The following is a 12,930-nucleotide window of genomic DNA, read 5'->3' on the forward strand; positions in this document are numbered from 1 at the left end:
ATTTGGATCATGGAGATCATTACAAGAAGGAAAAATAACCCTACCAAGACATGCCGTTACATCACCCTCTATGTACATCAAAAACTGATGATACTGCTCAATCATTCCTCGACCACGATAGTACATCGACATGGAAAACTAGGCTACTTCTACCGCAGTAATACTGCCAATTTGGCATCCACTGCAGTTCAATAACCATCTGTGTCTAAGTCATTTCATCGACACCCACTTGCCCTTGGCTATTGTTTAAAAGTGAACTATTGATATATTATATTGTTCTTGTTTTCTATGTTCACACACGCACCATCATTTAAATGTATAACTGTCTTTGAAAATAAGATGACTTTCACTTAATGACCTTTACAATAATTATACATTAATCTTATTATTATCTAAGCTCAAGTATATCAAAACCGTAACTGAATCGATTTACTGTTTATTGTATTGTTTTCGCTTACTAAAAAGATTTTTCTTTTAAATTACAAACATCAGTAGTGCCTTTATTACTACTTTGAATAGAAATATTCTCCATTAACAAAATTATTACAGTGTTATAAATGCCAATAACCAACGACACCATAGGTTTGTTGAGTTTTTTTAATGGAATGGTAGCTAAAACTTTACTGAGTGCAGTTTACTAACCAATCAATCTCCTAATGGAAAGTTTTATCAGACATTTATCTTGATTAACTGATATGCAATATGAAATGCACCGACTGTGAATGGTTAGCTTTGTGTAAAAAAAAAACTTTGACAGGACACAATATGGTTAAGGGAAGAATCGGTGAAGGATATTAAAAAATAAACAAACCAACTAATCGAGAAGAAGAAACCAATCATCTGTGTCACGTTTATAAGTAGTGTATATCTGGACGTTAGTTTTTCTTTCTTTGGAAAACCCTACATTCATTGATCCCACACAATGTGCACGCAACATCTTTTCACTTCCGTGTATGTGTGCGTGTGTGGGTGTGTGTGTGGGAGAGAGAGGGTGTACACTCTGTGGGATGTATGAGTGTAGGATCTCCAAAGACAGAAATACTACCGTCTAGATCTAGACTAGTTTATAAGCAGAAATGAAAGCGTTACAGGTGCATCTTTCACAACAGTTTTTTAAGTACCCAATGCCTTTCTCCATAATTTAGATTAATGTAAGAATTAGCGATCAAAATACGCAGGTATTCACTGAATCACTACGAAAGAGAACATCCCTTGAATGGTCACATATATCAATGTTCTTTTTAGAGCTATTCAAAATATGACATGAAATTATGCAATTCGACTACTTTTCTTAGATAAAAAAAAAATCGATGGCTATTTCGAGACGGGTTTTCAGCTTAATTTCAGAAAGGGGTATGTGCAACCAGCATGAGTCTTTATTTCACTTGGTGTAAAACCCCGACTAGCAGACAGGAGAGGAGGCATACCTTCGGTAAAATGTTTGGTATACTGTAGGCCTTGAATATGTCACATGCAAAATTAAAACTAATTTGTACGACCACGATGTCCGGGCAGTCAGGCACGCCGATAAAGCGGCAAATAAATTCGACAAATTCATCAGTTATGATTGCGTGGTAAAAGAAGATATGGCCTGACACATATCGGTATGACCTGTAGAATAGATGTGTACGTGTGAATTGGTAAGACACCTAAGGTGTGTCTGTTCAAATGATAGATGGTTCCAGATGAAAGCATCCTTGCGGCCTATATGCGTCGTATTCGCTTGATGGATGATCACGTTATAGGTCTTGAGTGATATTCCTCATGCTTGCACTATGTTCAGTATGTCACCTATCCAGAAATGTTCATGTTCTATGATCAGGATCTTCTTTTTATCTCAATGAATGGTGTTTCATAAAGCCTCCGTCACACTTATTCGGAATCAGCAGGAATCAAAGAGATACAGCCGGAATGATTTTTTTTTTCAAAATTCGAAGGGAATTTCGAATTGACCTAAATTTGTAAAAATTGACGTTCGATGACCTCAGTGTTCGTCAGTGACTCCTCAGTGCTGACTGACGTTGCAGCAACAGCTAGCCGTGTTTTTTTTTGGCGATTCGATTCTCCCATGAATATGATCGGAACATTTCGAGTGTTCTTGACAGAATACTTGGAGCGCTGCTTGACTAACTTTGAATGCCGCTCGATATTTCTTTCCAGTTCTAATGCACCTCGAAAGTTTTGTGCATGAGCAAAACATTCGGGCCGGACACAAGAATGGACCCGAATATTTGGAATGCATTCACAATGCACTTCGGATATCTAGGAATTTGCCAAGAATTTTCATTCCGATGGCATTCCGGCTCATTCCGCCTCTAGTGTGACTAGGGTATGAAGATAAGTAATGCATGATCGGTGATATGTCCTTAGGATCAAATCGTGTTCATAATCCATTTTATTGAGATGAAATCCGATTATTGAATACATATTATAATTATTTACGTTCCTAGCTTTTTAACTTCAATTCATTCGTAAATTTTGATTCGAGATATAGGAGATTAAATCCCACGACAAATATGTGTATTATTTAGCATCTTTAAACATTGTAAACATTGTTAGGTAAATAGATCTGTGCAAAAACAGATCACGATCCTCATGTGCAAAGTCGTGTGATATATGTTTGAAACGGATTCCTGGTGTTACAACCCAAACTATTTTGATCATTTTATTGTCCCTGGTCCACCCCAACCAACGTTCATTTCCTCCAGTAGGCCTACGTATCTTTCTCTACCTCTCCATCATGGACCACCATTCTCTCGTCTGTTTCCATCTGTCTGCATCTATCTATCTCTCTCTGTCTCTCAATCTCTCTAACCCAAACATTGTCATCTCTCTTTTCGTTTTGTTCTTTAAAAAGTTTTTATTTTATTGCACAATACGGGCTATCATTTCAGTCAAAGATGAATGCTAGAGATATAAAGATAAAGAACTTAACCATCGCTGAATGTCAACCTAATGGAGAAATTAGCCGCGGGGATTGGAAAAAATCGAGGTGAAAACAGTTCCGTGGAAATGATCCACTTTAAATGAATGCGAATTCAGATCATGGCTTTTAAGGGCTCTTACAAACCCTCAAAAAGTGAAGACGGATTGGGATAATGTTCATGCGGGCGATCAAGTCAGAGGGTAAAACGGAACCAAGATTAATCATACGATTGTAATAAGAAAGATACAAGATCACTGAGAGTAATAAACTTTTTTTCCAAAAAAAAATAAGTGCTCTGAAATAAAGAAGATGATGAGGGTAATTATAAATATTTTTATGGCGCCGTAAACTTTATGAAACTTTTCAAAGGTGACGACTCCTTGTGACAATACTATCACCTTTCAACAATGTAATTATTTAAATCTCTGGTGGAAAAATATGGAGGTTATCAATACATAAAGGGGTTCCTTTAGCGAGGGGCTGCAGTAGAAGGCCAGCAAAACCCTAACAAAGGGAAACTTGCAGTCTATCGTCCGTGTGGTCACACCTCACGTAGTTTGTCCACAACCATTATCTCTACCAACCATTTGGTCAATGTTCTTTAGCTAATATCAAATATTCCGTGTAATTTCCAGTAATGGCAATGTGTATCTATTTAAAAATTGATGGTTTATTATGGTTAAATGAACCGTTTATGATTCAAAATGTGATCGAACAAACAAGTAAACTAAAATGGCATAAGACCAAATATGAACTAGACTTGTTGGATATCACACTGAGTTTAGTGTTGGTAAAATTGTTCGTAGACCAAATGAGTGTTGCCCGTGTTGAATAAGACAATCGGATAAATAGACCAATCATTTGTATACAAAGTGAATATAAACCTTATAAAAGGGACAGACTTTCCAAGTGAATTTGAAGGAAAATGGAAATATTTAAATCATAATATCTTGTATGAATATCAAGATTATAATATGATAGACAAATTTATAGTTTTAGAAATCATCATTTAATAGTTTTAAAGGTAGCAAACGCCTTATCAATGGAAGACAGTCAATTTGCTTGAATCCCCAAAATGACCAAACATTTTTCCCCAAAAGATCTGATTCGTGTATCATTTTTACAAAGACGATACAATCATAACAATAGGTTTTAGAAAAATAAACCACGAACTATCCTTCTTGGCGATTTCATTGAATAATAAAGAAAAAATAATGACTTTTTTATTTATTCGCGAAGAGCGTCAAGTCGAGTGCAATCACTCTTCCGTCCTGTACTTTCCATAAATTTGACATTTTAGGGATCTTATGCGTTACTAAAATATGCATTTACTAGAATGAATCTTACTCATAATAGTACTTGAAATCTAATTTTAATAACTGAATAATCCCGGTGTCACAATTGCTTGAAAAGCTTATGACTTGTCCACAAAAAACAGTGTTTGAGTAGTTTATTCTTTTAATTATATCGTAATAGCTTATTCTGGGTCCAGAAACACAAAATTTGGCAATTTATCGTTTATTGATTTGTTCATTTGATTTTCAAAAACAATCATCACTGGAATGTTTCGTGAAGTATACTCTTCTGTTAAACATTATTATATATAAAATGTGAAATAGAAAATGACGGAAGTATGACCCCCAAAAATACTTACTTTGATATGGTTTTCCTAGGATGTTGTCAATTATATCTGCTCCATTGGTTATATTCCCTCCCTCACTGAGTGTTTGATTGAGAGCGTTGGCGTAAAGCATCACTGCATCGTAAATGTATGCTGCATCCTCAGTTATCTGATAAATATATTTATTGAAATAAATGTGTTTGTATATCTTTATGAAACGAAGGTCATATTTGATATCATGAGCAAATCTATTTCAGTCATAGATTGTAAATAACAACAATGCTAAACGAAAATGCTTGCCCTATGTTGGTTTTTAAATATTTTTTGCATTAAAAGGCCAAATCAAAGCTTTGGCATAGGACCCACTAATGGCAATTATACTCAAGTGTAATGATATGGAATAGGTATACATGTAGGATAGGATGCTAAGTTACCAAAGCTGAAAAAACAGGGTCGAGTATAGTGAATCGATTCATTTCCTCGGGGTGGGGGCAGTCATCATTCAAATCAGAATGGGTTAATAACGCACTCTTTAAAAAGGATTGGCCAAATTAGCCATTATGGTGTTGAATACGTGTGTCCGACCGATAACAAATTAATGATCAACATCACTCGAAAGCCCCATAGATTCTAACCAATGATTGGTTGACGATGACCATTTGGGTCAAAATAATGATGAATTTACCTTTATTTTGACCATTTTTTTTTAAAGTGTATGGATGAATTGACAAGGGGTCTCTTACCTCGATATGAAATCCCTCCCCCTCAAGGAGTGTAGAGTTGAAATTAAACGGTGGTTGGGAAAGATAGGCCTTTGCCTCGATCTTGAACTCATTGTAGTCTGGACTCATCACGCTTGTGTAGAAGAGCATTATGACATTGTGTAAGTACTGGATACGCTGGGTGATATTTTCAGCTGGATAGTCGAAACCTGCAATAGCAGAAGAACAAAACATGATAGTAGCGACCTACCTAGAAAAATAGTTGGCAGTGAGAATAATATTTATGTCTGTAGTCAAGAATAATTATCATAGTGATAAAATGCACTTTGAAAGGTTGGAGCAGAGAAAGATATTATTGGATGAACCCAACACGAAGTCCTCGGGAGCTCACCTTCGATGTCCTCCCATTGTAAGTGAATGGGGGAGCGTGGAGGACGAGTTATGCAAGAAAGCAAGGGTGTAGGCTAGGGGTGCACTGGGTGTACGTGCACCCTCCCGCTGAGGCGGAGAAGTTCCGACACTGACAAAAAAACCGAACTTTGTACTCCTTTGTCTGATTTTCACGGCTTATTTACTTTAGTTCCACCTCCACTAGATGTGCACCACCTACCACTTTAGTTCCACCTCCCTAGATGTACACCCCATACCACTTTAGTTCCACATCCCCTAGATGTGTACCCCCATACCACTTTATTTCCACCTCCCCTAGACATGCTAGATGTGCACCCCCATACCACTTTAGTTCCACCTCCCCTAGATGTGTACCCCCATACCACTTTAGTTCCACCTCCCCAAGATGTGCACCCCATACCACTTTAGTTCCACCTCCCCAAGATGTGCACCCCATACCACTTTAGTTCCACCTCCCCAAGATGTGCACCCCATACCACTTTAGTTCCACCTCCCCAAGATGTGCACCCCATACCACTTTAGTTCCACCTCCCCTAGATGTGCACCCCCATACCACTTTAGTTCCACCTCCCCAAGATGTGCACCCCATACCACTTTAGTTCCACCTCCCCAAGATGTGCACCCCATACCACTTTAGTTCCACCTCCCCAAGATGTGCACCCCCATACCACTTTAGTTCCACCTCCCCTAGATGTGCACCCCATACCACTTTAGTTCCACCTCCCCTAGATGTGCACCACTTACCACTTTAGTTCCACCTCCCCTAGATGCGTACCCCCATACCACTTTAGTTCCAGATCCCCTAGATGTGTACCCCCATACCACTTTAGTTCCACCTACCCAAGATGTGCACCCCATACCACTTTAGTTCCACCTCCCCTAGATGTGTACCCCCATAGATATGTACCCCCATACCACTTTAATTCCACCTCCCCTAGCTGTGCACCCCCATACCACTATAGTTCCACCTCCCCTAGATGTGCTCCTCCCCATGCTCAAACCAGCCTACGCCCTTTGGAAGCAAGGGTGTCGTTTAGTCTGCAGGCACAGACCCTGATTGAAAGTTGTATCAACAAGTGGGTCCCCACACAATGACTAGCACATACAAAACTTTTCCGAGAGGGCCTTGGGTACAATATGCATTCATAGACTGCCAATTCAGACCTTTAACTCGAGTGAAGGGTTTGCACAGCAGACTAGTTTTCGCAGGGGTGTTTTATTGCTTATGGGAATTATTGCACGCATAATAATCATGCCCTCATCATCATCAGCAGCAGCTGCAGCAACAACAACATCTTCGTAACCATCGCCACCATCATCATCATCTTCATCAATCATCATGATCACCGTCATCATCATCATTATCATCTTCTTCATCACATCATCACCACCATAACAATTCAATTAAAATATCAAGCTATCAGTATGGTAATTACAACAACACATAACGATTATATAAAACAAATGGTCAAATAACAGTCACATTCATTCTAAATACAAATTCAACCAAAATATTGGAAGGCAAATACCTAAAACAAAAAGTCTCGGCAAAAAAAGTGTGTAACAATAAGCGAAAATGCTCCTGTACCCGCCACAGACGTTATACAGGTTCAACTGTCAATAACGTGGTGTTTGATAAAATATTGAAGACCCCATCCTTGACTGAAGGATGCGTAAGAAGTCAGAAATAGAAGACCTCAATCTCTCTCATTATCTTGAATTATTACTAAGAAGATTTTTTTAACGTCAGCAGCGACGTCTAAAACTTTACTCGATTTATCTGCTGATACGTGTAAAATAGCACACACGGTAAAGTCAGTGATGAGAGCTTTTCTTCACATCAGCAAAAATTTTGATATTGAAAACATATCACCCCATTAAATTCAATTAACAGCTTCATTAGCATCGAGTGAGTTCTACTGATGATCTTAACTAGATAACCTGTTACAATAGTGTATGACTTGGCCTATTGGGTACGCCAATGATTACATTATCGGGCATCTAGCGCACCAATGCATAACCCAGTCCCGCGTGACTCAATAATGTTATTAGGCGAAACGATCCGCAACAAGGAGGGCGAAAAGTGGATCCATGTCTATCCAATTTTGTTTATCTGGTTTATTAAGTCTGTTTAAGAGGCAGGGAATCACCATCAATCTACATTATTTGGCTTTTAACATCCCCGAGATCGGCTAATGCATCACTGAGAGAGGCGATACTGGGGGGTTTATGTCGTTAATCCTGTAATGCTGGAGCGTATCCTCTTTCATTAAAGGAAGTTAAATCATGGAGCTAACTCTTCAGACAGCATGAAAAGCAAAGCAAATGTAATAGTGGCAAATATCGCAGGAACACTCATTACATCATCGATATACCCTCTGCCGTGCATGTCGAGCAATTGAACATTATAACCCACGTTCGGAAAGTAACTAGGTTCCAACAAATACAAAATCATCGAAAGCTCTTGGAAAAGATTTGGTTGACACCAATAGCATCATAAATAATACATTTTCACGACATTCTTCCCTCTTACTAGCTCGAAAGACCAAGGCTATAAACCTGAACTAGTTTAAACAAAGGGAATTAATGTTGGTCAATATTAAGTAGTCTGTGCCCAATATGCCATTGCAATTTACTATGTAGACGAAGATCTAAGGCTTCACAAACTAAAGTAAGACATGTTTAAAGATTCAAAACAGTTGAAACATCTATTTCGCCACCAGATGGCAAGTCTTCAAAGGACTGTGAAAACAAGAATAATAGTTGAGGCTTTGGTCATGTGACAAAGAGTGTGTGGGAAGGTGTGTGTTTTGGGGTAAAGAGACAGGGGGAGTGGGTAAATGAGCTCACCTCTTATCAATCCTTCTCGATATGTTTCGTCAAAGATCTTGAAGAAGATTGCGACGACAAAGTACTTTCCATCATTAAGAAGACCCTTTTCACCAAGGTCCTCAAGGAATGCGTGTAGTTCGTAGGGCTCAGCCGGTATAAAAACATAAACTGTGAAAGAGAAACAATGATAAGTGATGCGACGAATGAACTAATGTATCTTATGCTGCTTTCACACCGAGGTACGATCGCTGGGTACGGTCGCAGAGACCGTACCCAGCGACCGATGAAATCATGATGTGAAAGTATCAAAACGATCGGTCGCTGAGTAAGGTCGGCTCTATACTGCTTTCACATCAAGGTAAGGTTGTTGGGGACGGTCACATCGACCGTACCCAGCGACCTTACCTTGGTAAATTAACGAAGCCACTGATAGCCTAGATGGGAACAATCATGTTCAAAAGGGTTTCCAAATTAGAATGACCCAAAAAATTCCAGTGACGGATTAGCTTTGCTTCGAGCCCCAGGCCCCAAATAGCTGTTTACAACTGCCACATTGCCTGCAAAAGGGCATCAATTTTACTGTAAAAAAACCGCTTATAATTTTCCGAAAATCAATCCATCCTAAATTCCAGGAGCGCACATACTACTCATCAAAGGCTGCTTATCCATAGAGCACTTAACATTTTGTAGCTAGATGATTTTTTTTTACATTTTGGTTATTCACGTTACAAGTTAAGAAATGTGGATTTCTTAATTAATTTCTTAACCAATTCAAAATATTACATTTTGATAAGCAGTTGGTGATTACAATAGAATAGTTCTAACAGTTTTATCAGAACTTAATTGTTTAAAGATATGATCTTATAAAATAATTCTCAAATGAGATCATTAACGGGTAAAAGCAATGCCTTGGGAAAATTTCATGAAAATTCCTTTTGATCCACAATATGGGACTCCACACTTGTAATGTCAAGAATATATGCGAACAGCTTTTGAAATAGCCCCCGTTTTTCATGTCGTGAAAATCGCATTCTGTGCATCGTAGCCAATATATTTTTATCAAAGTCACTTGGGACACGGGTACACAAGATGAAAATTATTTCTTCATTTGGCTTGACCTTTACAACAATTTATCAAATGTTATTCGTTATATTAAAGTAAACTACGATGGCGATTCATTCAGAAGTTGACAATGACAAAGGTTTAGGGTTTATTTGATGTTGCTGCTCTTATGATCATTTTCTAAGGGTTCCCCAAAACCCAATGATAGCGAGAGATCTCTCATCCATTTTAAAGCTTCTGATTTAGAGAAATCTTCCTTACAGAGCATGGTTAAGACTGCTAACGAAAACAAGATTGGTCGTCAAAGGCTAGGTCGTAAAATCTCATGTTCCCTCTAGCGTAACCGCATTTGGCAAAATAAAATGGAAATCAATCAACTAATGTGTGATCTTTCTCCACGTCAGTATGTTTAATTTTCGAATTTAAATGGATGAATAATTATTACACGCATTTTGACTTCCTTTTGATTTTTCCAAACATTAAGGCATTTTAAAAGTTTGTATATATAAACATTAAGGCGTTTTGAAAGTTTGTATATATTTATGTACATACAGGTTGTAAACAATTGGGGTTGTCATTTTTTCAAGCAATCTGCTTATGATGACAATCCTTCTCCTGCAAATTGTAAATGTTAACTAATTTGGTATGAGATCAATTTTGTTTGTAATGATAATTTTAGTACATTTAGTTATGATTCATGCCAAAAAAATGATCAATATACTATGTTTGTTATGTTATGGAAAATGTATTCTATACGAATGATGTAATTGCAGAAGTAAACAATAAAATCAAATCAAATCAGGTTGTAAACAATTAGACTACCGATTTATATATCCTGTATTCGAATGCAAACTGTGCATTTCCCCCATGTTTAGATGCATCATCTATTCCTAATATTCAGACCATAGAGCTATTACAGTAATAGCTCTATATGTTCAGACCATAGAGCCATTATAGCTCTATGTTCAGACTATGTCCCATCTGCTCCGTAAAACCTAACCCCAACAGTGATGGACCATTTATTAATATGGTCGCAATGAATTTATAATGGCCCGGAGAACACACCGTGATGATATTCTTCTCCGAAATACCCTGGACCGTTGGTCTAAATAACATTACAACATTATAACATTCAATATAGGGCCCTGGGAACGATTGTTTTTTTTACAGGGGGTGCTGACGTAAATTTATTTTTTAAGGGTGACACTACCAAATGAAGGTCACATTTATCAGAATTCCAGAGGGTGTTGCCTTTGGAATATTATACACGCAGCAGATTATGGCAATATCTAACAAACTTCAAAATGTGGATGGGGATTAAGTTGTATTCACGGTGTTTGTCTTAATACCAACCACTGATTTTTATCAAATATACTCCCAACTGTTGGCCCTATAAAGAGAATATTCATTGTATCATATTATTGTAATCATTCTTTGGGGAAAGAAAATAAAATGTATTACCTTTAATTAAAGCTTTTGTATCTTATCTTTTACTGAACCATATATGTTTTTTTTTCCTTGGGTAAAGGCTTTATCTAAACGTAAAGTATTCACGAGGGTTGCATTAACTTTATACCGACAGCTTTAGGATCCACATCTTACATGTCAAGAATACGATGGTCGATGGACACAACGGAATTTAACAATGACAAATGATAAAACAAACTGACTACTTAGGAATTGAGACAATGATTAGTTTAGTTAATGTATGGAAAGGAAAACAGAACCATCATGTACATTGGAAGTATTGAATATAGTCAAAAGTATCAGCCACCTGTCTTTTTTTGTATTTGTGAGGCATACTGCAATGTAGGTATTGCTTGTTAGCCATGGACACCCAGAACCCCGACATTTGCTGGCTAATGACAAGCACTAATGTCACATGAAATCACTTCCATTATAAATACGAAATAGGTAATATTTACTTCTACTCACTTCTTGTGTCGGCGAAGGATTGGTCAATGATATCTTTGAGGCGGTTGTCTTTGATAGGGAATATCGGATAGTACGGGTTTTCGTACGAGAGGGCGTGCTGCACCTTGACACCATGTAATGGCAAGAACTTCTCAAGCCTAGAGATGAAAACAAACAATGTAGAGGACAGGTTTCATATATGGCACAATGGAATGGTCCAGAACAATCCGCTGAGCAATGACACTAGAGGTCAAATCATGCACTAGGTTACCCCTGTAAAATCAACGCGATTCATAATGACACACTTAATCATGTTAATTGAGTCAAATGTAACATATCGTAAATTATTCATTAGATTTTGCTATCCACAAATATTGAATATGCTTTGGACTTATTGAGATTGTTAGATGAAGATAAAAGCCGCTGTAATTTTTTTCTCTTTTTTGTTTGTTTGCTTATTTGTTTCGTTTCTTTTGTTTTGTATGCTATTTTAAAGCTCGGTATGCCTTTCATCTGTCCTGGTGGGTGTTTCATATTAGCTGTTCGTAAAGTTACAAAAGACTTTACGCACGACTGGAACATGTTCTTAGGTCATAACTCAATTACATAGGGATATCACAGGGCACAAGAAAGGATACCAGTCGTTCGTAAAGTCATGTGTATCTTACGAACAGCTTTATGAAACATGCACCTGGGGTATTTGTTCACATACCTGGTCATGACCCGGGAGAATTGAGGGTCTCTAGCTGCCACCACGCTTATGACTTTCCAATCAAATTGATCAAGAAGTGCCAACACAGATTCAGCTACCTTCTCAGTCGTTGGGACAGTACGGGCGAAGGTCCGGTAGTTCTCCTTGTCACTCACCGCCGGTTCTTTGCAAAACTGTGAAGAGTATTGAAACACAAGAACCATCAATAAACGAAATGTTCCATTTGGAAATTTAATTTGGGTAATTTCGTCCTGTTCTACAGCATAGACATACGTTCAAAAACTTGACATTACTTCTGGAACCAGACACCTTACAAGGTCAATACTTTACACAGGCGGAACTGTTGCTCGATCCTGCAAACATGTCAAATAAATTGGTTCCTAATGTGTGACTTCGTAGACTACGCCCCCCCCCCCCCTTCACACACACATATTCATGCGGCTTTTTTTTTAGAAAATAATGTGCCAAAGCGTAATATTGACCGTCAAACTGAGGGTTTTGTATGTTCATCCGCTACCATTCTCGGTTCAGCCCCCCCCCGAAAAAAACAAAATGGTAAAAACACATTCTTTTACATACATGTACATCTGTATGATTCGACCCTTCACCCTCCCTGCTCCATACAAGGCACACGACCTTGCGCGTGGTTAAACTTGAACTGAGCATGTATTACAAATTATGTACCAAGTCAAGCTAGTCCGAATATACACTTCCGTTTGGAGAAATACAA

The 12,930-nt window shown here is 38.0% G+C and overlaps 1 protein-coding gene across 1 annotated transcript in view; it reads right to left on the reverse strand.

The window, feature by feature from the left end:
• The window catches only part of LOC121422964 (speract receptor-like), a 49,969-nt gene extending 37,487 nt beyond the window's left edge, over positions 1-12,482 (reverse strand). Inside the window, exons 1-5 of the mRNA XM_041618213.1 lie at positions 12,201-12,482; positions 11,510-11,646; positions 8,531-8,680; positions 5,291-5,478; positions 4,581-4,716 (exon numbers count right to left, since the gene is read on the reverse strand). Coding sequence (XP_041474147.1) covers positions 4,581-4,716; positions 5,291-5,478; positions 8,531-8,680; positions 11,510-11,646; positions 12,201-12,403 — 814 coding nt within the window. The 5' untranslated portion in view covers positions 12,404-12,482. The remainder of the gene's footprint in view (positions 1-4,580; positions 4,717-5,290; positions 5,479-8,530; positions 8,681-11,509; positions 11,647-12,200) is intronic.
• Between the last annotated feature and the right edge of the window lie 448 nt (positions 12,483-12,930).

This window comes from Lytechinus variegatus, chromosome 10 (genome assembly GCF_018143015.1).
Source record: "Lytechinus variegatus isolate NC3 chromosome 10, Lvar_3.0, whole genome shotgun sequence".
Classification (NCBI taxonomy): domain Eukaryota; kingdom Metazoa; phylum Echinodermata; class Echinoidea; order Temnopleuroida; family Toxopneustidae; genus Lytechinus; species Lytechinus variegatus.